The sequence below is a fragment of the Lynx rufus genome, unplaced genomic scaffold (assembly GCF_022079265.1).
Source record: "Lynx rufus isolate CCGP_SWC_20201006 ecotype Redwood Valley unplaced genomic scaffold, mLynRuf1.p SCAF_14, whole genome shotgun sequence".
Lineage (NCBI taxonomy): Eukaryota > Metazoa > Chordata > Mammalia > Carnivora > Felidae > Lynx > Lynx rufus.
In genome coordinates, this window is record NW_025814828.1 from 11,015,198 (window position 1) to 11,042,609 (window position 27,412).

Consider the following 27,412-nt stretch of genomic DNA (forward strand, 5'->3'; position numbering starts at 1 on the left):
GCTGTCAAATGAATCTGAGGAAATGTGTACAAGACCTTGTGTGTAGTGCAGGAAAAGCATAAATTCTGGCCCATCCCTGGCATCCACTCTTGACATTGGATCCTCAGGTCAGTTTGTACTCTTTGACTTAGTGGGAGAGGAATAACCACCTAGGTCTCTGTAAACTCAGGAATACGGTTGCTGTGCTCTCCAGTCCTGGACAGGAATAGGAATTTGGATGAAAATCAGCTGGCAGGAATTCAGCTGGCTCTAAGGTCATGCACTGTCAGTAGTGTTGATAGACACACAGGGCCAGGGGAGAATGGGAGATCATGCCTGCCCAGTAAAGCTGATGGCTTTTCCTATGGATGTCCCAGTCTTTGGTTCTACACAGGCTGATCATGGAGAGACAAGCTAGACAAGATGGCTTGTTCAGTGATGGCCTCAGATCTCTTGCTGAATGGAATGTTCGTGAACACTTATTCCTGTAGTCAATGGTGCTTCTAATGAAGTGACCAAAATCTGATTCCAAAGTGTTTTTCCTGACCAAGAGGAATCCAACCCTATCTCCTGTAATTTGTGTGGACTAAGCCAAATTACCTTCCAAGGTTCTGACTCCAAACCAATTAAAGAAGAAGAAAAGTGGCGAGGGGCAGGAGCTTCTGTCTCTTAATAGTATGTCCAAAGTTTTAAAACCTTTGTATGCACCCTTTTTTATAAGTAATATACCACTGTAAACAGATTGTAGGAATATTCTAAATGTCCTCAAGCAATTACCCAGAAAGCTAGGAAACTGTTACAATGAGTAGATTATATGCACGGCATATACAAATGTACATTTTTCTCTTATTATGGCTAGCACAAAGACAGATACACAGTTATCCAAATACTTTGAGAGCTCCATGTGAACTTTACCATTTTCAACTGTTACATATTATATGCTATACATTTTATGCCATACATATATACTGTAGGTTATATGCTATATATTTTATGCCATGCATATATACTGCAGGTTATATATTACATATTATAACTTCACAAAATGTGAGTATTTCTTCTGGTCAGTTTCTGAAAGTCTTGTAAATTCTGAAACTCTAAATAATCAAGCTACAACAAGCACAGAGTTAGAAAGTTAAATATGCCACATGGTCTGGGTCCAATGACTCTTTAGATCATTCATTCTCCACTGTTACTTCATTACTGGTTGATTTGAAAAAGAGTTGAATTGGTTATGCATGGTGGGCATTTTATGCAATCTTCTAAATCTACCTGTAATACTCTTAAAAAGAAAGCAACAGTGGGAGGCTGGAATGGGAAAGATAAATTCGAATTGGATTTTAAATAATTATTTCCTGCTTCCAGGAAAGTTTACCTGCATCGAGGTTAAATTTCACCTGGAACGCCAGATGGGATATTATTTGATCCAGATGTACATCCCCAGTCTGTTGATAGTCATTTTGTCCTGGGTCTCCTTTTGGATAAACATGGATGCAGCCCCTGCTAGGGTCGCACTGGGCATCACCACTGTCTTGACGATGACCACCCAGAGTTCAGGTTCCAGGGCATCTCTGCCAAAGGTAAGAAATCTCACTTGACAAGTGACCAGGGGTGGGAGGGCAGGTGTCAAAGGTCTTGTGGGCTGGCAGATTTTGTGAGGACAGAAATGTTTGTCATCCTGTGGTATTATGGGAGGTGTAACACAATAAGAGAACGGAGAGCTGAGTTTGAGAGAATTAGAGCTCTGAGGACCTAGGGGAAATTCCTATTCAGATCAGTTAGGGGAGATGGGGAATAAGGGTTGACAGAGAAGAGGAATGAGTGGAGGCAGAAACATGGCTCAGGAATTATGTCTAAGAAGCCCTTGAGTGATTGTGACCTCATGCTGTTCATGAGCCATGAAGCTTGCAGGAATCAGTAAGACTGAGGCAACTTATGCTGTACTGTCCAGTATTTACTGGTGAGGCTATGGTGATTCATATGCTCAGTGAAGTCATGTACAGTAATAAACGTTTGAATGAAGCTCCTGGAAATTTACATAGAAACACCATACTAATGAGTATATATGAGAAATAAATGTAAATATTAGAGTGCAGCAGATCAGATACGTGAATCTATACAGCCATTATGGATTGTTACCTGAAGTGCCACAAAATGTCTATGTAACAATCCATAATGGCTGTATAATTTATTTTTATATAAGGGCAGGCCCTCTATATTTGTAAATATTCCTTAAGCAAGTGAGGATAAATATCCTGTTTGTGAAACATCCCAGCACCCCAGAAGTGTGCCTATGTGGGTTTCCTTTTCACTGACTACATTGAGCTGCGGTCTTCAATTTTCTAGGAGTGTGAGTTCAATTTAGTATTCACTGTACACTGTCTTATACTGGTTGAGCCGTCTCTCCAAAACCTAGTTCCAGAAAATAATTGAGATATAATCGCCTGTCTTTGCTGACTTGAGCTTAAGTTCAGCTGCGCTGCATTTGACATGAGATATGTTAGATCATGTTCCGCATTATCTCCTGCGTTGGAAGACAAGATAGCATGTGCAAGAGGTGGGGCTGTAACAGAGATGGACTGAATACCGGGGAAACGGTCATAGCAACTTTCCAAGTTCTATGCCTCCAAAGACAAATATAGGATTTGCATGCTAATGGAGAGAGGGATAGATCTATCTCTAGTACTGTTTAATTGTCTAGAATGACAAATAGTACAAAATACTTGTGTTGTATTTTTATTGAAATACAGATATCAGAAACACTAACAGCTTCTTTTGCAGCTATGTAATCTCAAATCAATTTTACCTAACAAAAATTCTAATCCACTGCGTGCCCCATCCCAAACAGGTTCATTTGCTTATTCCTTGTTAGTTGTTAGTTATAGCCATCACTGCATAACACGCCATTGAACCCCAGGATGCACACAACATATAGTTTAGAATTTAATAGATAGCTAAAGTACTGGTGACAAACTGTAAGCAGATAATGTCAAAATGTAAGACATTTATTGCCTCCAAATTATCACTGCTGTGAAAAAGAACTAGTCCTTTATTTCCAGAATGGGAGCATGAGTTTTTATAAATTTGTTACTCATTCTTATTAGCTATTATGATTCTACATCAATGGTCAAAACTATTGCTAAGCAAATGGTCACTGATTAGTGATCTTTGTATGTAGAGGCAATTAGGAACTCAGATAAACCAGAAGATGGTATAATCCAAAACCATTTTCTACACGGCTCTGAACTTGTAGTGGTTCTCCCTTTGCCATAAGCAGGTTCATCTTCCTACGTGTATTTTTCCTAGGCTATTATTAAACATGGTTGGATCGCAACTGACTGTGGCGAGATGTGACTCATATAGATGACAGACAGTGAGAAAGGAAAATGGGATAAAAAGTGAGTTCTGGAAAATAAAGAATTGACCACATACTTATTTATACACACACACACACACACACACACACACTCATTTTGATTTATAAACACTGCAGTCCCCAAGCAGATGTCCCACTATGTTGACTGCTGACTGTACATTGCCTAAAGCAATGCCCTTTACACACTAGGCATAAACCTTGCACTTTAAAAGACATGCTTATTATAAAAAAACATAGAAAATATCATCCAGTAAATAACTGTTGTTAAGACTTTGGCATATTTCCCTTTAGCCTTTTTTCTACAGACATTTGTAGACAAACCCACACTCATGCACACACCGAAAACTGGATCAAACTTTTAAGACAGTTATATATCATCCGCTATTTCCATAGCATTAAAAATCTATCATGAACTTAATTTGCCATGACTTAATAGTCTATCTGGCATATTCATCATACTTATTTTACTATCTTGGATATTGAGGATTTTATTGCTGGCTTTTCTAAGTGTGATCATGATAAATATATTTGTTTATGAAGGCTTGTGTCTATGTTCTTGAAGACATGTGCATACATTTTTAAATTTTATTTTGCAATGGAAAAAAGAAGAAATTGAACATTATTAGAGCAAAGGAGGTACAATCTGTAGGAAGATGCCCAATATCTTCTATTCAGGCAAAAACTTTGTCTTGTTCATCATGTTAACTTCAGCACCTAGAACAGTGTGTGACTTACAATAGATGAACGATAAATCCTCATTGAGTAGATAAAGAAATTACTGAACAGCCATGTTCCCCCATATAAAACCATGCAGAAGACAGACTAAAAACAGAACCTATGAGTAAATTTTTTGTTTACAGAAAATATTAGAGTCCTAATATATGGAACAATCTCCTAAAATATGACATACACTATAGAAGAATGACTATGTCTTCCTTTCCAGAAGTTCTCAAGTAGACTTTGGGAAGAATATATCCACAAATACATATTTTGAAATACAGGCAGGCCTCCTGGATCTAAATCTTAAAGCCTTCATTTCACTCGACCTGTCTAAGCCTGTTTCCTCATTTCTAAAGTGAGAATAACCTTATCTACCCCTTTCAAAAACTGAACTAGGATGAGATGAGGCATTATTTATAGAAATTGTTTAGCCCAGTTTTTGTACATGGTAGGCACTCAAATCATTCTGCTCATTGTTATTGCTCCCAGTCCATAATATAATAGAAAAGACTGCTCCATGGGATGGGAGGATATATTAGAAGACTCATAAAGGGCCTTATGAGTAGAAGATACTATGTTCTTTGGATGGCCCATTATTTGGTTATAATCATGCTGCCAATGAGATGAGCCGAAGTTTGGTGTGTGTGTGTGTGTGTGTGTGTGTGTGTGTATACACCCATGGATGTGTTTTTCATAGGTAGGCAATTTATTAAATGGGTTAAGCTCTAGAGGGTCTGAATAAGCAATGGCTTTGTTTTTCTACAATCACTGCTATTAAACATCCTCAGTTGGTTCTGTTTTCCCTGTCCCTGGAGGACTTCAGAAAGATCCCATAGATTCTCGGTAATTACATGCCATGCCATTAGACCCAGAATGAACAAACATGTGTTTTACAATTTAATAGACAGCTGAAGTATTGGTGATAAATACTTGAGCACAGTCCATTATCCGATTTTTAAGCAATCAGCTAGTTTGAATAAAACTTCAGTCTCACAACCAATTCGATGCTCTTTCCCTCCCTTGTCCCCAGCCCAGGCCTCACCTTTGGCTTGAAGATGTGCAGCGAGGTGGGAATGTTGCTTGCTTCTCCACTGTTGAGGGCTGAGGGAAAGAATGGATGGAAGAAAGTTATATGTGATTGACACTATTTGGTTCTAACTCTTGCCTTCTCTAGTGGCAAGCCTCCAAATGCTGGCTTTCTTGTCAGGTGAACTTGAGTTCCTTGGTAATTCCAGGGGCACTTGCACACTACACCATTCCTAGATGAATAATGCAATTTCTGACTGGTGTCATAATCTCCTCTTATCTATCACCTCCTAGCAGCTTATCCCATAAAACATCTTACTCTCAGGGTTTCCTTACTCACAAAGATAGCCTTCCTGGTTGACATGTTTTCAAGATGGTTCACATCTATCTTCCACGCCATGTATTTGGCCCACCAAGAACGTGTGTTTGTTGCCTTGCTAAATAGTGGAAATGTAATTTAACTATTGACCATTCCACTTCCACCCCACCATTTTGGGGATTCCAGCTAGCCCACTGCCTTCAGAATTTATCCAGGTAAGAAACAAGTAGTGATGTTCCTGTTTGCATACAAACCCCAAACTACTGAGGACACATGACAGGTTCTCCTAATGACACTTTTACTCTCTGATCCAGGAGCAACCTGTTGGAATTTCATCAGCTCAGCAGATACAAGACACGTGCAGGAGATGCCTGTCTCTTCCCTTGCAGGGGTGGGGGTGAACCACATTCTCCCCATTTTTAGGAGAATAGAGAAAATGCCACAGCCCTGTCAATACCCATGAATTTCAATATTTCAATTAATTCTTTTCAAATGTCTAGTCTTCTGTAATAATCCAGGATGTTGGGTGCAATGGTCTCTAGATAGCATTTGCTTTGTTCTAGCAAGTCCTGTATCCTTCATGCACATGTGTAGTCTCCCTTCAGAATAAGGATTTAGTCGAAATTCTGAGACAATATCTCATTCCTATACTGTCACACTTATATATAAACACACTTAATTTTAGAGCTTTATACCTATGAGGGCAAGGACTTCATTGATGTTGTCCTCGTTAACATACCTAACACTTAGCACAACGTCTCGCTCAGTAAAGTAGTAGTAGGTGCTCAGTAAAGAGTGGGTTAGTGAATGAATAAACATTATTAAAAAGACTTATGGTCAAGTGGTATTCCAGGCGTTATTTAATTGGTGATTCATCGTCCATTCATTTATTCAACTGACATTTATTGAATGTTTTCAATGTGCCACCCATTGTGCTAGGAGCTAGGTAAATCAAAGATAAATAAAACATAGGCCCTGCCCCAGGGGGTTGTCATCTAGTATGCCAGAGACAGAAACTTGAAATGGTGACTATTAAACGATGTGGGATATAAGGACATCCAGGGGGATGCCAAACCTATTAAATGAAGGAGGGAGAAGTAGAGGGGGAGGGAAGGGTTGGAGGAGGAGAGCCAGAGAAGGAGGGAGAGAAGGAGTAGTGTTGGGAAAATGGCCTGAAGGAGGGAGCCTGAGCTGAATCTATGTAGCATATTAAATAGGTAAAGTAGGAGGTGGTAAAGGTTATTCCAGGCAATGAGGACTTCCTACTCATAATATTTGGGCTACACTCATAACATAAGCTTTTCTAGAAGACGCTCTGGGCAGGTTTCCAACATGTTTCACAAATTTTAAACACATTTCAAGTAAGAAACTTGTGTTTATTGATTCCAAGTTAATTTCCTGCTTTCCTGCCAACCAAAGCTTTTTGTGGTTTTTGTTTTGTTTGGTCTGGTTTTGTTTGGTTTGATTTGGTTTTCAAAAGTTCAATCTCTTCCCTAAATACAGGAAAATGAAATACCAGCATGATATCTGTTTCATAGGTGCCTTCCCATTTGAAGCTGTAAAATTGTTGTTTTTTTTAAAATATACATCTCTGCCAACCTCCAAGAAGCTGTTCTGCTGGTAATGTTCTATTTGGAGCATAAAACCCCTAATGGTAGACTAAAGGCTGGGTGTATTGTTGTCTTTCCAGCCCACGGGAAAATATCAGGATAAAGTGAATAGAAGCCTGTGGGACATCAGGCAGGCTTCGAGCGTGGCCAAACAGGGTTAAACAATTATTTTCCTTTACTCTGTGTTTTCGATTATTTCTGAATGATTTGCTGCCACTCCTAAGTGTGTCTTGAGTCCCCATTTGTAGCTGCAGCCCAGAGACTGTAGAGGGGAGAGCTAGCATTGGTAGGGGACAGTTGGGATGATGCAGTGTGCAGGTGACTCTGACAGATCGATAACCATCTCCTTTAAAGCAGGGATCCAGAGGTATTATCTTTGGCCATCATTAACTGAGATGCCCTATTTCCTGTATAAGCAAATTTCCCCCTTACTTTTTGGCCATCTGGTCAACTAAGACCAGCTGGACCATTTCAAGCAGCTGCCAAACCCGGGACAGCTTGGAATTTAAAACAAAAGAGGCTTACTATGTTTGGTCTTGCTTTATTTCCCATGAGAATGTTTCTAGCTAGAGGCTTCAGTAAGAGAAACTATGAAAGCAGTAAGGCTGATACCTACAGAAGTTTTGAAATAAGAATTTATCTGAATGTCTGTTTTAACTCTAAAAATCAAAGATGATTGCTCCTTGAATCGAGTACCTCCACAGCTCATTGGAATGAATTTGCTAGGTCAGATTGGTATTTCTGGAAGACGGTGGGAATAATTTTGTCTTGTAAAATCCGGTTGAAAAGTAAGAAAGCCAAGCTTTGGCAAATTGATCTGCAGGCCTGCTTGCTTTAGCCAGATGTCTGTATGTATGGGAGACTTTATAAACTTTCCCTGTTGATATTCCCCAAGCCACAGCAAACTGAAGAGTTGTTGATGTAGTGAGTGTGTGATAAAAATATGCAGAGAGATGACGTATGTGAATTCTCTTGGGACAGAGCTGCAGCACCACTGGCACTCTAGTTCCAGAATGTTGTTGGCAGCCTTTATGGGGAAGCTGATGGTGGGAGAAGCTACCCAGGCTGTGCTTCTGCTCAAGTCCTGGTGAGACTCATAAATCTTTTTGGGATAGCATCTTGAGGTTCAGGATTATAGTTTTTTTTTATTTTAATTCTAGCATAGTTAACATACAGTCTTATATTAGTTTCAAGTGTGCACTATAGTGATTCAACACTATAGTGATTCAACCATTCTTCATCACAGGTGCACTCCTTAATCCCCAATCACCTACTTCACCCAGCCCCCAACCCACTTCCCCTCTGGGACCCATCAGGTTGTTCTCTATAGTTAAGAGTCTGTTTCTTGCTTTGTCTCTTTCTTTCCTTCGCTCACTTGCTTTGTGTATTAAATTCCACATGAGTGAAATCATATGGTATTTGTCTTTCTCTGACTGACTTATTTTGCTTAGCATTATACTGTCTAGCTCTATCCATGTTCTCTCAAATAGCAAGATTTCCTTCTTTTTATGGCTGAATAATATTCCATTGTGTATATATACCACAACCTCTTTATCCATTCATCTACCGATGGACACCTGGGCTTCTTCCATATCTTGGCTATTGTAAATAATGCTGCAATTAACATAGGGGTAAACGTATCCCTTTGAATTACTGTTTTTGTATTTTTCGGGTAAATACCCAGTAGCATGATTACTGGATCATAGGGTAGTTCTATTTTTAACTTTTTTGAGATCTCTCAAAAAGTTAAAGACAGGATTATTTTGAACTCTCTCTTTGCATTTCACTAAAATGGGTAACTATCTGGGTCATATAGCCTAAATGTCTTTGGTTCTTAGAAATGCCACACAGTGAGGTAAAAATGAACTATTATGGCATATGTACTACAAAAAGAAAGAGAACTTTTAAGAAGACTGATGTATCCATAAAATAGATTACAACTCAGTAAAGTAAAGCAATGGGGTATAGTTTTTACAAAAATGGCTGTAATGATTCTCCTCTCTCTATCCATATGCTTTGGGTAGTAGCCCCTTCCCACATTAGCTGTCAACTTGACTATGTGACTTGCCTTGGCCTATGGGACAATGGCAAATGTGACACAAGCAGAGACTTTAAAAATGCTTGCATATTGTAGCTAGCTTTCTCTTGCTACTCTTGGGATCCTATAAATACTACCAAGGGAACAAAGCCGGGCTACCCTATTGAATGACGAGAGACACATGGCCTGGTTATCTCAATTACCAAGATGACAGCCAGCTGACCACCACTTCCTTGCTCACTGGTCTAGGTACACTGGCCTCCTGCAGCTTCTTGAACATCCCAGGGACATGCTGTCATCTTTGGACCTTTGCAATGACTCTTCTCTGGGCTTGGAATGCTCTGACCCCAGATATTTACCTGATATACTTTTCCAAGTCTTTATTCAAATCCTGCCTTCTCAATAAAGCTTGTTCTGGCCTTTATCATCTCACCCATGCCCTCATCAATACCTTGACCCAACTCTTCAGTTTGTTTTTTGTTTTCTCACCATACCTTATTACCTTATAGCAACACTCTTACCTATATCAAACTCGATTATGAATTAAACTTATTGTACATTGCCTGTTTCCCTTCGCTGGGCTATGAACTCCCTGAAGGCAAAGATCTTTATCTGACTTGCTCCCTAAAACAGCACCTAGCCTATAGTATATGCTCAGTAAATGTTTGTTGATTGAATGAATGAACGAATACATACCTCTCTAAAGTCTAGTCGTTGTGAAAGATCCATCAAAACTTTCTCTAGCATATAGAACAAATAAAAGGAGCCCACATAGCCAGGGGCCCATCTTTCCTTAACTGGCTGGCTGTTCATTACCACAGAGAATCCTGGCTGCCTACATTATGTTACTGTCACATAATTACATTATTATAAAGTTTCACTTCTCTGATTCTACCAAATAGCATTATGTTCCTTTTTCTTTGATAGCTATTTCTTATAGAGAAATCTAACCAAAGAAATAATAATAAAACAGCAATGGTCTAGATGACGAGAGAGCACCCAGACAGGTGATTTTTATCTAAGTTTTGCTTCCTCAGCACTGTCACAACTAATTTGGAAGTTTCTCGGCATGCCGATGAGAGTGTCCATCTCCCCTTCTTGCTCCTTCAGTTTGTTCGGATGCAAGCATATTCTCTGAATTCTCATGGAGGTATCTAGGGCTCCGTTCTTCTGCCATAGGAGCCCAGTCAGCAGGAAATACTCCCCTTTCCTTACCTAATGAAAACCAAGTGGATTTGTGTTTTTCTCTGATTTTAATGTCATCAAAGACTATTTGCGCATTGAAACCTAAGGACTGCTGTGGACTGCGTCAAGGACTTGAGAGGCCATGAGCTCCAATCTGAAGCAAACTGCATATGCCTAAAGCAAATCATGTTCCATCCCTGCCCCCCAAAAAAGGGCAACTGCAGTTGCTTTCCAAAAACGACTATGCCTTAATGAAGTCAGAATATCAAAATATTTTCCAAACTACACATGAATTGATCTTCTAAAATCTTAAACGTTAGTGTTGTTAGAAGAAAGGGCCTCAGCAGTCCTATTAGGGATATGAAAACTGAGGACTATGAAGGTGAATTCACTTCTCATTTTTTAAGATCTGCTTGAAGTGGATGCCATTTCTTACACGAAGCCCTCATGGGTCTCCATAAAATGTTAATGGCCTGTTTTCCTTGCCTCTATGGAACTTTGTGCTTTATAGCAATCACTGCATTTTGGGCTAGTGGCTTAGTGACCAGGGCCCATGTGTACTTGCCCTAAGTTCTTGTAAACCCCTAGTATTGTTCAACTCTGCACAACTCAGGTGACTTACAAAGAACCCCTCAGTAATTATAGTTGAAGTACTGTAAGAAGACTGTGTTCAACAATTCCTGGTGTTCGGGGATCACAGTGTGAATGACTGCTGGAGCTTAACTGGCCTGAGAAGAAAAAATCACTAAAGTAGGGGATCTCAGACTGTGCTGCACTTTAGAATCAGCTGAGGGGATTTTCAAGCTCTCCCAGACTTCACCACAGACAAATTAAACCAAACTATCTGTCAGTAGGATCGAGGCATCAGGATCGAAAAAAAAATTTTTTAATATGTAGCCAGGGCTGAGGCTGTGGCTCCGAATTTTAGTGTCTGGGGAAATGTTTTCAGTGTTGATCATGTACCAGAATATATATTCACTTAACTGTCACAACAACACTCTGGATTAGCTACTGTTATCATCCTCATTTTGGAGATGATGGTACTAAGGCACAGAGGAGTCAAATAGCTGGCTCAAGTTCACACAGAGCTAGACCTTGAACCCAGGCAGTCTGACCCTGAGGTGGTATGACGAATCACTATGCCACAGCATCTGGCCTCATTCTTGAATTCCTTCTTTACACCTGCTGCCAGGCTAAACCCTCTACGTACGTTCTCACTGCAAACAGATGATGCAAGTGCTACTTTGCATCATCACTTAACAGGTAGGGAAACTGAAACGTGATGTGGTTGAGCAATTTGTCCACAGTCATTTTTCTAGCAAGTGAAGAAACAAGATTCAAACCTCAGGTCAATTCAAATCCTCCTACAGGAAGAACTAAGAATTTTAAGTTCCATCACGCTGTCTGTACTATGCTAATTACAGGTGGAAGCTTTTGAGTGGGAGATAAGTTATTTTCCAGCCTCTGAAATCCCTCTATTTGGCTATGCATATTGTATTCACTGTATATTATATGCAGTTGGCATCTCTGTTCATCATTCTGATGAAGAGACAATGCTTGTCTGATTGCCCTCTTTCATATTATGAAGAACTTATAATGGTTCCTGAGACTTCCATTACACGTTCCTCCTCAGCAGACTTTCCAACTGAACTCAGTTGCTGTTTATAGCTTCTATCGGCTGTAGCCATTTTAACCATCATTTTCATCAGCTCACATGAGTGATTATGTTAAAAGCCCAACCAGGTATGAGCCATTATCTATCATTTAATGTCGACTAAAAAGTTGAGCAAAAGCAGATCGGATGATCATCAACAATAAAATGGTTAAGTTGATGGTGGCCTATTCATGCAATGAAATGACAGATACAGAAATGTAAGAACTGCAGTCACACATAAAAACAGAGATGGATATCTCAAGTCTAAGGTTGAAAAAACAAGTTAACAAACATACCCACAAAAAATTCACAGGCGAAACAAATCTATGGTGTTTGAACTAGAGTTATGGTTGGATTTGGGAGGTAGAGAGGAATTAGAGATGGGGAGGGACCACGAGGATTGAGCTCCAGGGGTCAAGCAATGTTCTACTTCTTGACCAGGGTGGTTACATGGGCATGTGCATTTCATGGTGATTCACTGAACTGTACAGTCGTGATCCTGGTACTTTTTTGTTTCCAATATAAATGGCACACTTTGTTGATAAAAAGATGAATAAAGGTGGTTTGGTAAAGCAAAGAAATACAGGTTCTCCAAATGAGCTTACAAGAACATTTTGGCACAGAGCCATTCCTTTTTCTTGTTTTTAATTTTCTTTTTGGTCCTGGTAGTTTTAAAGATTTTTGTAACAAAATTTTTAAAAACCCAGATTGCACCAATAACGAATAAACAATAGAGAATATTCATACACGTTAGGCAGCTTCCTCTTTCTTTTTCAGAATAAAAATAACAAAAGCTGATATTTTTTGACTCTGGCTCCCAAACTTGTGATTGAGTGCTTTCCCTTCATTTATTATTTAAACCTCTTCACAATCCTATAAGCTACGTATTATGGGTCCCATTTTCTAGATAAATACATAAAAACTCAAGGTTATACAAGTAATAAGTGCCAAAGGCAGAATTCAAACTTAATTGGATCCTAAATATTCCTTTCTTACTATGCCACTTTCCTCATTTTATAGTCACTAATATCCCTTCAGCCTTTAGAATGGATGTCCTTTACGACTATGCAGTTCATGTGCTTGATGGTCGATTGATGAGTCTCAAAGGATTCGGTAACCTAGAGATTCCTTCCATATTCTTAACATAAGGTGCACAGTGTTGAGTGATCGTAGTGAATTTTTCATCCAGCTTTGACTTGCCCCTGCAACAGGCTCACCCTTCCTCTTGCTTTCCACTGCTGTTTCCTGCCCATTTGCCAAACAATCCTTTCTTACGGAAAGGGAAATTAACAGCTTCCTATCACTGGAGAAAATCTGAAGATCCAAGACATTATACAAATTGATACCTAATAATGTTTCTTGCGCTATGTAACCTTAATTAAAAGATTATTTAAAAAAAAAGGAATGAACATTTTTGTAATTGGCTCATACAGAAGACCATTTCCCTTTACCCATAAATTTGTTGGTTCCAAACCATATGCACGGGTTTCTCTTTTTGTGGGACTCTAGAGAAAGTATGGTCTGCAAATATGGAAATACGTTATAGGACTAGTCTTTAGTCATTCCTTTTTTTTTTTTAAATATTCATAGTATATCCTATATTCTAAGACACACTTTTTCCTGTTTTCACAGCTCTGAGTTTGAGTTGCCACTTAAAAGTGAAGGCAAATCAGAGTTTAATCAGAGAGGTTTTTCTTTCTTAGTGGTATGTAAAATCAGGGCACATCTTACAATTACTGGCTTCTTGGATTTAGTGAACTATTATACAGAACTTCTTCTAGAGCCAGCCACTATGCTTGGCACTGGGCATATGGAAGTGACTAAAACATACATGCACTCAGCCTTCAGAGAGCTTGCATTGCACTGGAGTGCCAAATATTGAGCATATGATTAGCTGATGATACTGCAATAGGCCTATGGATGATCAGGTTTTCTAATTTGGGTGTGGGAACTCAGCCCTGTTGCGAACTCCAAATACTCTTTCCTCTAGTCCTTTCTGGCTGTCCTTTCTCTGGCCTCAGTTACTTTCCTCACAGGTAGGCACTTATTAGTACTTTGCTGACTGCTCCAGAGGAACCTTCTTCAGACCTCTAGAATCTCCCCCTCTGTCTCTCTCAGTAATTGTCTCCATGCTGGCATTCTCTCCCGTGAACTCTAGGCTCTGTGGACACTATGTCTTCATGCCCTCCATGCCTCTATGCCCTTCAGCTCCATGTCTCTTGGCATCATGACCTGAAAACTCTTCTCTTCTATCTTCCAGGGATCCTTGTCCTTTTTTGCTTAATGTCTAAGTGCCTGGAAATCCATTTTTCCCCATGTTTTGTGCAGACTTTTTAGTGATTCAGGACGGAAGGTAAATCTGGTTCCTGTTATTCCCTCTTGACGTTAAGTGGAAGTCAGTGCTATGGTTTTGAGTCCTTGGTTTAGTTTTAAAATCTGACATGGGATGTAAATAAACTGAATGCGACCATTTAGGCAATTGAAATAATTACCAGAAGTGGCAGTAGCTTGTAATGCTAAGAGTACAGTTGTTCTAATCAATGAAGACTGCATTTATTAAACACACGGTCTATGAACTCTAAGACCGAGAACAAATGTTTTGTAAAGAAATTAATCATTGGTATGTATGGGCATGAATATTAATATCCTAATGGGAAAATTGGTTTTGCTCTACAAAATGTTTCATCAAAAGATGTGCTTCAAAGTGGTATATTCCAACATATTTAGGCTTATAGTGGACTGATTATCCTTAACTTTTTTTATAACACACTCTGGACTTCTTTGGGAAGAAGGGACCGTGCCTCCCATTCGGCAACTCCTCTCCACGAGTCAGTTTCTCTTAATGGTTCCCGTTTGTCCCCATGGAAGCAGTCACTTATTTACTTCATTTAGGTTTAATGCAATTCACTAAATATTCAAGGTACACCTGCTATGTTAGGCATTAAGTAGGTCAAAGAGACGGTAAGATAGTCCCTGCCCTTGAGGAATTTATGATCTAGTACAAGAGTCAGCAAATATTGTCTGCAAAGGGACAGTCACAGACCATATGTAAACAAATGTGTAGCTATGTTCCAATAAAACCCCTGACCTAATAGGAAGAGGCAGAGAAGTACACAGAACAATATATATATATATATATATATATATATATATATATATATATATATAACAAAGATGACCAAAACCAAGTGCTATGGGATGTCAAAGAAGGGAGACTCATATCTTACTATCAGGTTTATAAAAACAGTGAGGGATTTCATGGAGACAGCAATATTTGAGCTGATGTATTAAGATTAGACAGAATCATCATAAGCAGAAATGACAGGAGACCTGAAATAAGTACTAGAGATGAGTAAGCCCTGAAGATTTGGGGGGCAAAAGAAGTCCTATTTAGCTAGAATGTTGATCGTACTCAGGAGTGAGGTAGAGAAAGAAGGAAATGTAAGGCCTTTGGGGTACCCCCCCCCCCCCGCGGCCCCCGACAGAAATAGCTTCCTCTTCCGGACTGGCTAAGCTCCTGTCCTTGGGCCTTTATCTCATTCTGCCTTATAGTATGGTTATGTTTGCACTTCTCTTTATTCCTCTGCGAGACAATCTTCACCTTTAGGGCAATGATTATACATCGCTCCTCTTTGAATCTCCACTGTTTCGAGCCAGAGATGAGACCCAGCAGCAGGGCAAAGAAATTTGTGGGATTAATAAATGAAAACATCTACTTCAGCTCACACCATTTGGGTTTACTAACTAGACGCTGAGGCCCCGCAGAACCATTTTAAAGACGAGCTGACTCCCAGGGAGTAGAAATGTTCGCCCGTTACAAGAGTGGCACCTTTATTTTTCAACACGAGTTTTGGTTAAGAGACCATGCAGGTGTGCATAGGTTAATTCCCTTCATTCCTCCACCACGGACATGTGACTGTAATTAGCAGCCACTTGAAATACAGCTTCCAGGTTGCAATTCGCCACATTCTATTTCAAGGGGGAAAATCCATATAGATAAGTACTGGGGTTTTATTTTTTAATCAAAAGGTTAATTAAGTGAATTAATCTTTATGTTTGAATACATTTTTCTGTGAAATTTGGAATAAATAATTTAAATGGGTTAAAATCAAGTCAGTGTAGTATTAAAATGAATAATAAAGCTTAGGAAATGAGTATAAATCTTATGTGTCCCATTAATTATGCATCAGCAGACAAAATTGCCTACGGCAAGTTTAACCTGAGAAGACAGGAAAGCTGATAAAGATTCTCAAATCCTCCTGCAATTGCTACGGCATCTCCGTAGCAGTTATTTGGTAAAATGCACAGTGTTTCACAAAGACGTACTTTTCGAGCAGTTCTTTAAAGAAAAACACCAAGCAGTTAGCATTGAAATGAACCTTCTGAATTGCGATGTGAGTAAATAACTGCAGAATTATAAATCGGCTTTATCATGTCCATGGAGAAAATGAAGAAAGACAGCAAAAATGGAATCTGACTACACACATGGGGTTGAGAGAAGAGGCCCAGGTCCATTTAATGAAGATTTCCTAGGAGCAAATGGTGACACTATCGGTCAGCAGGATCTGTTTACGTAACACCTGTGTGTCTGAGACTATTTAGGTGGTAGCTTCTGAGGGGGAACCTTCTTTTGCTAGTAAATATCACCAAATAAGCAAAGAAGAGAAATAGGAGGGCCGAAATCTGTGTCACTATTCGGAAGAAAACGACTATGTAATAAGGATATAATGTACACATCAAAATATGAGAACGCAAGACAATTTCTGTCACGGTCTTTGAAGGCCTCCAGAGAAGTGTTAATCTGTTCTTTATGTGAAATTAATTAGGTCATGTGAGATGTGTGTCTCATGTTATCGCTATTAGAAACAACTCCTAAGGAGGAGTTCTGAGTATATGTCTCCCAGCCCCAAATCATAGGGTTCAAATATATTGCAGTTGGTACTGCGAGCAAAGAGATACTCCCCCTTGTGCCCAGGTAGAATCACTGCTCCTGGTATTCCCTGGCTATACTGAAATTGGGCAGATGGACATGGGGACACACACACACACACACACACACATGATAGGGATATGTCAAAAGGATATAGGAGCCAAATGATTGAGTTCCCAGTGGCCAAAGCTGAAACAATTTAAACGAAATGAAATAGTACTAGATTATAACCCATATTATACAATAAATATCCATGAGTCCACACTGACATAAATAAATGAACAGAAATAGTTGTGGGACAGTAGATAAATCTCCCATGCAGAAGGATTCCAAATAATTTATGGAAATATTCTGCTGTCAAGGAGATAGAGCATAATCCCCCCACTTTTATTTATTGATTTCTTATTATTTTTTTTTTTTAAAAAAAGTTTATTTACTTGAAGAGAAAAAGCACGAGTTGGGAAGGGGCAGAGAGAGAGAATCCCAAGCAGGCTGTGCTCTGTCAGCACAGAGCCTGACATGGGGCTCTAACCCACAAACCACGAGATCATGCCATGAGCTGTGAAGTCGGATGCCTAACTGAGCCACGCAGGCGTCCCATTAATTCCCCACTCCTTAACTGTAGGGTGTGTACAGTGACATTATTCCCAAGAGGACAGTACAGAAAGGAGAAATAAAATAACTTTACAGTACAGAAACCAGACAAACACTACCTAAGCCAGATGATCAAAATCAACATCAACAGTGATAGGTCAGGTAGACAGCATGCAACCTTGATATGATGTGATAAGAAGGGAAATTTACCTCTGTAGTCTTCCTCCCCGAAATACGTAACGCTGGCCTAATCATGAGAAAAACAACAGACAGTTTGAATTGAGGGGCATTCTACAAAATACCGAAAGAATACTTCTCACAACTGTCAAGGTCACCAAAAACAAGACAAATCTGAGAAACTGTCAACATCCAAAAGAAGCCTATGGAGAGACAGAAACTAAATGTAATATGGTATCCTGGATGGGATCCTTGAACAACAACAACAAAAATACCAGACCAAAGAAAAATGTTAACATTAGGAAAACCTGGTATAGGTTATATGGAAATTCCCTGTGCTATCTTTGCAACTTTCTATGAATCTAAACTTCTTAAAATTTACTTTAAAAAGTATTACCTATTTTAAAGCAACTGAAATGTCTTATAGAATCTAAGAATTGATGTGTCCCTGGGCATCCAAACTGGACTGGAGAGAGGGAAAGAACTAGGGGAATCCTCTTTCTCTCTCTCTAAATAAGAGACCTAGTTCATTCTATTCTCTCTCACTCTTGTCTCTTATCCACACAAGGTAGCAAGCCTGGCTATGGACAGTGCCAGAATGTTCATGTTGCATGCCACGTGCCTGAAGAGGAACTGTTCTCTTTCTGGCCCAATGCCAAATTCCCAGAGGAAAGGATTGTCTGCTCTGGGACAGGAGTTCACCTCTATTTCCATCAACTGTCATAGGCAGGATTGAGGAAAGGACTCCGATTAGCCTACTTAGGTTGCCTTGTTCGCCCTGGACAAATCAGTCGCCATCAAGGGAACAGTGATATGTGTGAACATGGCTGCCCAGAGACCCTCTTCTGGAGGGGGGAAGAGGAGGAGCAGGAGGGGGAGGAGGAAGAGAGTTTTTCTCAGGGTGGAGAGGACAAGGTAGCTCCTGTCCAGTAAAGTGAGGTCTAATAAAGCTCCTAAGATTGAGGGGGAAAGATCAGACTTAATATAAAACATAAATACTTTGCACTTCTGAAAACATACAAGTCCAAAATCCCTTATCTATACTTCTGAAATCCCCAAAGCTCTGAAAACCAAAAGATTTTCCATAGCTCATTTGGCAGCAAACCTGTCCTGAACTGACGGGAGGCTAATTATACGTTCTACATATCCCATTTAGTGTGAATATTCATACCGTTTGCCAAAGAAATATTAAAGTGTTTGATTACAGGGCCTTCCCCAAGCCCCAGGAGTAAGTAATATGTAATCAATTGTACATGTTACAGTATCACGTTAATAAAATCTGAAATACTCTGAATTACAGGGCTTAAATGTTCCCATGGGCTTCATATAAAGGATACATACATAATGGTACATATATTGAAGAACATGAATGTCAATTTCTATGTAGCTCTGAAAATAAGAGCCTCAAAAATAAAAACCATACAAGAGAACAAATTTAAAAACTTGAATACAGTGAGAGAAATACACAATATCTTTGCTAGTTTTGGAGAATAACCTCTAATAATAATAATATCGTGTTTTTACATAATATTTAGTTTTCAAATCCCTCTTCTGTTATTTTGTTAATCACCAAAACAAGTCTTGGACATAAGCAGGGTAAATACTATTATTGCCTTTTATGGATAAGATAGGGGCAGCTAGAGAAGATTTTACTAGAGAAAGGGCAGGGTCTCAGTTACATGTCTCCTAACTACTAATCCAATGACCTTGAACTCTGGCACTTTGTGTCTCAAATGGAAAGGGGTTATTGAATTGGAATTTTGAGCATGTAGGTAAAAGCATACCAAAGCTACTTAATATGTGCTTTCTTTGATGTTCTGAGGACTATGAAAAGGAAAGTTTGCCAAGGATCCCGGGGAAGGTGGAAGTGAGACAGCTCCCTGCAGGATAAAACATCCAGGATTCATATTCCTTGGACTTGAATCCCTTATCAGCTGTAAGTGCCCTTGGTCAAACCAGCTTTTATAATTAGCTACCTCTTAAGGCTGCCGTGGGGTCTTACATGACACATTCCACAAGTAAATTCTTGCATTGTGTATTCCATAAAAGGTACTTCTCTTCTCTTCTCCTTCAAACTCCTGCCTGTCTTTCTTAGGAAGTCACCCAAACTTTGTTTCCCAGGTGACTCTAAATGGGAATCACATCCCCAGGGCTGAGAAATAGGACACTGCAGACATGCAGAAATATAACATACACCTCATGAAGGCAGAGACCCATTGTGTACCTAGCACGGCACAGAGCTTGGTATGAAGTAGGTGCTTGATATACATTTATGGAATGAATAACTAAAAGAAGATTAGGAATTTTCCATTGGAGAAAATCCCACATCAGAGAAGGAAGGAAATCCTCAACATTTCATTAGTTAAATGAGGCGATTTAACACTCTTAGAAGAAATTCCCTCCTGTGTTGGAATTATTTATGGTTTTCTCTATTCAATGACAATGCTTTTCTATTCCAGTGTCAGTATGGGAACCCCAGGGACAGTCGTTAAAGCCAGCTCTTCTGTTCTGGGCCCTGTGCCTCTGTTTTCTACTCGTCAAATGCTGCCCATCATTAGCAATTCGGACCTATGTTGCCTTTGTAAGATTCTAAATTCCTAAAAAATGCCTGAAAACCCCACAAAAAGAACTGAAATCCAACTAAACTTGAGAGTTTAATATATTTAAATAGCTCCCCATTTGTTTGTTTGCTATATTTGCTCTTTTTATTATTTTTGCTTGGAAGGTGCCTACAATTATATGATAAAATCCTCATTGAAAAAAAATAATCAACAAGTATATTGTTTGCACCATAAGGAAAGGAATATCATGCAAGTGAAAAAGAAAGGGAAAAAAGCCAAAATGTTCTGTTCAATAAAACTTTCCCAGGCACAAATCTTTTCCTTAGAGGAAAAATATACACACATTAAAATGCACAAAATGCCCTAACGTTAAGGGTGCATCCCCCCAAATTTTTACGTGTATGGTATATATATCTCAGATCAAGATATAGAATGTTTCTAGTACTCCCAGAAAGTTTATTTATTTGAGAGAGAGACAGAGAGAGAGCGAGCGCGCACACAGGAGGGGCTGAGAGAGAGGGGGAGACAGAGAATCCCAAGCAGGCTCCGCACCACCAGTGCAAAGCCCGATGCGAGGCTCGAACTCATGCTGTGAGATTGTGACCTGAGCCAAAGTTGGATGCTTAACCAACTGAGTCACCCAGGCACCTTCAGTACCCCCAGAAAGTTTATTTCTCCATCACAGTCAACACCTACCCCCAGAGAAAACCATTGTTCTGATGTATTAAACTGTTGACTAGTTTTGCCTCTTCTTGTATTTCAGATAAATGGAATTTTATAATATGTATCTTATGACTAGCTTCTTCCACAGAACTGGATGTCTGTGGGATGTATCCATGTTGTTTGTATAGCTATAATTCATGCCTTTTTGTTGAGCATTCTCCTGATGATGGGTATTGCTTCTAGGTTTTAGTCTACTATGTGTTAAACCTGCTGTGAACATGGGACACATAACTTTGGATGAACCTATACACTCATTTGAGAATCTATCTATGAGAGGAATTGCTGGGCCCCAGGGTATGAATATGCTTGGCTCCAGTATATATTGGCAGTTTTCCCAAGGGGATGAAAAATGTACACTTCCCTACCAATGTATGAGGGTTCCAGTGGCTCCATATCTGGGTCAACAATGTCAGTCTGTTTCATTTTGGCCATTCAGATGGTATTTAGAGGTAGCTCATTACAGTTTTAACTTGCATGCCCCTAATGAGCAATGATGATGAACATCTTTTCCTAAATTTAGTAGTGGCCATTTAGTTCTCTTCTTTTGTGGAGTGTTTGTTCCAAGTTTTTGCCCATTATGTTATTACCCAAGCGCAATTTTTTATTTGAACTCTATTATCTGAATACTGTATGTTGAGTTCTACATAATTTCAGTAAATCAATCTAATGAGGTTTTTCAGGGGCAATAATTTTTGCCTGTTTAGAAGTTCTCTGTCATGCTTTCCAAAACAGTTGATTTCAAAATAATGTTTTTTCAAGTGCAAAATTCTGTATGATAGGATTCCTATCCTGCATATATGACCAGAAGTGAGATACCATCCCACAGTTTAGTGGTTCAAAGCATAGACTCTGAGGCCAACATATGTGGGTTCAAGCCACACGATGTTGATGATATGTACATGCCTCTGATACCTGATCTGTGTAATGGGGATCATGACAGGACTTGCCTGCCTCATAGTCCTGTGGAGAGCACTGGGATTAACCTACATAAAACTCTTAGAGTGATGTGTAGCATAGAGCAATCCCTCAAGAAGTAATGTTTATTGATAACATTACTTAGGGTGCCAGATTAGGCCCTCATCGTGTCTGTCCAATCAAGAGAAGATTAGAAAATTACCCAGTACATTGGGGAAGCATTCACACATGGATCTGGACCACTCAAACAACAAACTGGGGGATTGGGTGTGAATCTTCAGAACTGGCTGTTTGAAATGATCACGTAAGCCTGTTGAAAATGTTCTTTCTGATCCATTTGGTTTTGAGGACCTAGCGTATGCCTAATAGCTCCACCGGGGCCTGAGTTAGGAGGGCCCAGGCCCAATTATACATATTCATGACTTGTAAATTGTTCAGTCCAGTTCTGAACAGGAACTAAAAGATGTAGGGAAAAAAAAATAGCAGCTCCCCTTCTAGGCAGCCCAAGACAGAGGAACACTTTAATTAAAATGGGAACTTGGGTTTCATAAGAATCATTTTGTAAAATCTATAATGCACTCATATAAAGGTTACATATTCAAGGACATCCAAGTGGCCAGAAAGCACAAGTCAAATGTGGCAGGGGAGAAACTGCCTAAGTAAGAGCACTGACTCTTCCATCAGTAACTTAAAGGGGGGCATGGGCTTTTCCTCTCATTAAGTCCATCTGCCTAGGCTAGGTGCTTGGCAGTTCTTCTACTAATGAGATTCTGTTCTTCCTAATACTGGAAAAAATAAGTCTTCACCTCTATCCTTTTACATGTGCCAGCGTCATGTCAGAAACAATTTTTCAGGGAAGAGACCTTCCAAGGCACAACCAGGTATGATCATTCAGTCACCCAGCTCCTCTAGTCATTTGATGCAATGAGGACAGAGGACAGTGCTGACTATCCTTCTTCCACTGAATCATTACATTCAGAAAGGAATCACACCCTTGCTTATCTGATGCCATCAGGATGCTAGCTTCCCAAACATGCTCATGTAAGCATGTTCAATGATTTGCACTTGGTCATTTTTTTTTTTTTTTTGCACAATTCGTCAAGTTACAGCTACATGGCTTTCTTGCTATTAATATGTCCAACAAGCAGCTATTTTCATTTTGCTTGTTGTTTTTAAACTATTTCATGGATTTTAAGAAAATGATTCTTGAGAATTATTTGGCTCAGAGGAAAGGCAGTCCTGGATCCTTTTAATATGTTTATTGTGGGGTGCCTGGGTGGCTCTGTAGGCTAGGTATCCGGCTCTTGATTTCAGCTCAGGTTCAGATCTTAAGGTTCCTGAATTCAAGCCCCACATCAGGCTCTGTGCTGACAGTGCAGAGCCTGCTTGGGGTTCTCTCTCTCCTTCTTTCTCTGCCTCCCCTTCCCCGCATCAAGCTTTCTCTCAAAATAAATACACTTTAAACTACAAAAAAATGTTTATTGACCTGGTGTGGTAGGCAGAATGCTAAAAATGCCCTTTCCCCCCAGAATCTTTGAATGTGATATCACTGCTGTGTTTGTGTTATGTTGTATGGCATAATTGACCTTAACGTAGGGAGATGATCTGGGTGCGACAGATCTAATCACATGAGTCCTTAAAAGCAGAAAGATTTCTCTGACTGGTTGCAGAAGGGGAAGTTAGAGAGATTTGGAGCACAAGGGAGATTCTACTCGAGCTTGAAGACAGAGGAGGCCACAAGAGTGTAAGTAGCCTTAAGGAGCTGAGAGAGGTCTCTGGCTGACAGTGATCAAGGAAATAGGTATTTAAGCCTATAACTACAAGGAACTGAATTCTGCTTCTAATAAAAATGAGCTTTAAAGAGGATTCCAGGCTCCAGATGAGAACACACCTGGCTGAAATCTTGACTTGAGCTTTGTGAGATCCTATGCACAGAACACAACTATTCTGAGCCAGACTTTGAACCTGTAGAAATGAGCTAATAAATGGGTGTTTTATTAGATTTTTAAAAAATTTTTTTTTTAATTTATTCTTGAGAGAGAGAGAGAGAGAACAGAGCATGAGTGGGGAAGGGGCAGAGAGACAGAGGGAGACACAGAATCTGAAGCAGGCTCCAGGTTCTGAGCTGTCAGCACAGAGCCCAACGCAGGACTAGAACTCATGAACCTTGAAATCATGATCTGAGCCAAAGTTGGTTGCTTAACCGACTGAGCCACCGAGGTGCCCCGAAATGGGTGTTGTTTTAAGCCACTAAAGTTATGGTCATATGTTACACGATAGAAAACCAACCCACTTGGTTTCTGCTCTTTGCGTTCTTTTAAATGGCCAAGCAACAGATGAGGATTGAATAGAGAAAATTAAAAGGCTTGTGAAATACCCAGGGATTAACTCAGATTATTAGACATTATGGGGTCACTTCAAGAAGAAAAGGCTCCAGGGGCGCCTGGGTGGCGCAGCCGGTTAAGCGTCCGACTTCAGCCAGGTCACGATCTCGCGGTCCGTGAGTTCGAGCCCCGCGTCAGGCTCTGGGCTGATGGCTCAGAGCCTGGAGCCTGTTTCCGATTCTGTGTCTCCCTCTCTCTCTGCCCCTCCCCCGTTCATGCTCTGTCTCTCTCTGTCCCAAAAATAAATAAACGTTGAAAAAAAAAATTAAAAAAAAAAAAAAAAAAGAAAAGGCTCCAATTGACCCCATCTGACAGTAATTACCACAATATAATTGGGGTAAGGAAAAGAATATTACGCAAGAGAGTTGACCAGGTGCTGGGTTTGACAATCATTTTTCCTCCAATTTGAATCATACCAGGACTGTCATTTTGTTTTTTGTGCTTCCCTTTCCTCTCTGACTTAGAAGGACTCATTCTCATTCCTGTAGCAATACGGCCAAGGTCAGGAATGCCACGACAGCTCCATGAATGAAATAGGAAAATGCTGACATTATCATTATCACAAAATCCGTTATTAAAGCATACACAGCATAGGTGTGACAAGGTGTTAGAAAAGTGGAAGGTGCCAAGTGGTAATAAAAATAATTGCCAAAATTATAAGAAAGTATGATATGTTGATTCAGGAATCTTGGAAAAGAAAGAAGATAGGAGTATGGGTCCTGTGTGTACCTAACACAGAGCTAAAGTAAGAAGCTATTAAGGGAAGGATACATTTATTTATCCATCCCTACAGTTCCTAGGAACAGCTCTGAAGTCCCTTTACTCTGGTGTGGACCATTCCCATTGGAATGCTTCCCCAAATGTGTCACCATCTTGTTTCATTTTCTCTGTATTCCTGCCATCCTTCACCCTTCTTCTATAGCCTTTCCAGTTCTTATGAGATTTTTTTCAGAAAGATTCCCCATGATACTGTCCAAACGACATTCCTCTTTATGAATCCAGAGTCCTCTCCTCACCACAGCTCACATCCCTTGCTCTGATAGAAAACAAGTTTAGAAAGACTAGATAATCAAATAAAAAATGAAGTAGAATTTTCTTAGGAGTAGAGAAATTGAGAGTCATGGATTTTAATAAACTAATGGGGCAATCTAGATATTTGGAAAATCCTTCTTTCAAATAATAGTCCAAGCTTTCTAAAAACTAGAGAATTAATTGTAGAAAGAAACAGATTCAAAGCCTGCTAGTTTAAGCAAGGAAAAGAAGTATGCTATTCCCTACAGCCAAAATCTCAAAAGGAAAAGCCCAGGGCATCAAATCTGGGTAATTTATTTTATTATCCTAACTTACAGTGTTTCTTTTGCTGATAGGATTTCAGAAGATGGATTTATCTTTTTAATTAGTATGATTTAAAAAAAAAAAACTAGAAGTCTCTTTGGTCTGCCAAACAATAAATTTTATTTCCTGCCTAAGTGAGTGGTTCTAAATTGCTTAAAGTATTGCTCTATCCTTAAACATTCCTACTCGTCAAATTAAATGCTGATTTGAAGGAAAGGAATGAACAGGAGAGGATAATTCAGCTCAGTATTGGCTCTCGGCTTTATAGTTTCATAAAAGCAATTCCTTTCTTGTTTATCCTATACCTTTCTAGTGCTAACCTCTGGTACCAATCATAGCACTTCAGTGAGCACTGTAAATACTGTTCATTGTACAATCTTCAAAACGTATTCATGCTTCAGCTTTCATCTTCAAGTGAAGTAGAATTTTGGTGGTGGCATAAATAAAAATGGCCTGAACAACTTTTATATATGGCATTAATGAGACATACTGATTTTATGTAACTGATATCACTTTCCTGATCCATAGTAATGACATAGGTATGTAAAGGTGAATGGCAAATTCCATGCTCACTTTGCTCATGGTTTGATTACTTGGCTTGGGTAGATGAAAGATAATTGCAAGGTGGATAATGTACATTTTCCTTGATTTGAGCCACAGACCCTCTTTACCTACAGATCAAAGTGTCTAATAAATAGTCTCCCTTTCCTTGCACTAATGAAGGTGAATAGTTAATTGATGCCTTCATTTTTCTCTTCTTCACTCCTAATGGCCAGATGTGCTTCTTATTCTTATTGGGTTATATTTTCCAGTCTCTTCCTCAGGGATGGGAATTAAATTATACTTTTACCAAGAGAAAACTAAAAAAAAATATGGAGAAATGACTGTAAACTCTGTTTTTTGGTCTTTTCTTCTTTGAATCCATAATTAGATACTCTGCACAAATACATGTGCAAATAGCAGAGTCATTTTTCAAAGCAAAATACTTTGAACATACATCCAAACAAAACACAGCTCTCAATCCATTATCTTGCCTCTTTGTAATTAACCTACAAGAAAGACTAGAACAAGAACTCATCACAGATTTTGGAGCAAAGTCCACCTGGGGCTTGCCAGACCTGGTGCAATGTTAGATGGCTGGTCTTCCCACAGAGTGAGAGAGATGTGCTTTGAAAAGTAATTAAAGGGCTTTAATTTCTTGGGTGAATTAAAACTGCCCCTTTGCTTGCCTGTTCTGTTGTTTGTATTCCTTGTACAATAACTCCACTGATCCTCTGTGAGTTGAAAAGTACCACAAATCTAGTCTATGCAAAAATAGCTTCTCCATCTTCCAAACCAAATTTAAGACTATATACTATTAAAGCCATCCCTCTGGCATGAGTGGAGACAAATGGAGAGTGATCCAGAAGACCATGATTAAATAATTAGAGAGGAGAATTCCAGTAACCTAAGAAATAAAAATAGCCAATGAGTTGCATGCTTATTATGCATCAAGCACTGCACTAAAAGTGATTTATACACATCCTATATGGTGATACAACCCTATATACAACCCTATATGTATACAACCCCATATGGTGAAGTTACTGTTATTATATGTAGATGAAGAAACTCAGGCTACCAACTTAGATTATTTGGCCAGTGAGTGGCAGAGACAAGATTAGTGCCTGGACAGTTAAGTCTGAAGCCATGTGTTTTATGGCTCTGTTCTAGGTTCCCTCAGTTCACTTAATTGGCATTCTGGACTTACATTGACTGCTTAGTTGGTACTGGGCACTGTAATGAATTCTTTATGTGATTAACTCATTTAATCAAATAACAAATGAGGTAGAGGCTCTCAGTAGCCCATTTTACACTTTTATAAACTGAGGCAAGAGAAGTTCAAT

At 39.4% G+C, this 27,412-nt stretch overlaps 1 protein-coding gene across 2 annotated transcripts in view; it reads left to right on the forward strand.

The window, feature by feature from the left end:
- The window catches only part of GLRA2 (glycine receptor alpha 2), a 171,670-nt gene that overhangs the window by 71,725 nt on the left and 72,533 nt on the right, over positions 1-27,412 (forward strand). For both annotated transcript variants that reach the window (XM_047076358.1, XM_047076359.1), the window contains exon 7: positions 1,345-1,559. In XM_047076358.1, coding sequence (XP_046932314.1) covers positions 1,345-1,559 — 215 coding nt within the window. The remainder of the gene's footprint in view (positions 1-1,344; positions 1,560-27,412) is intronic.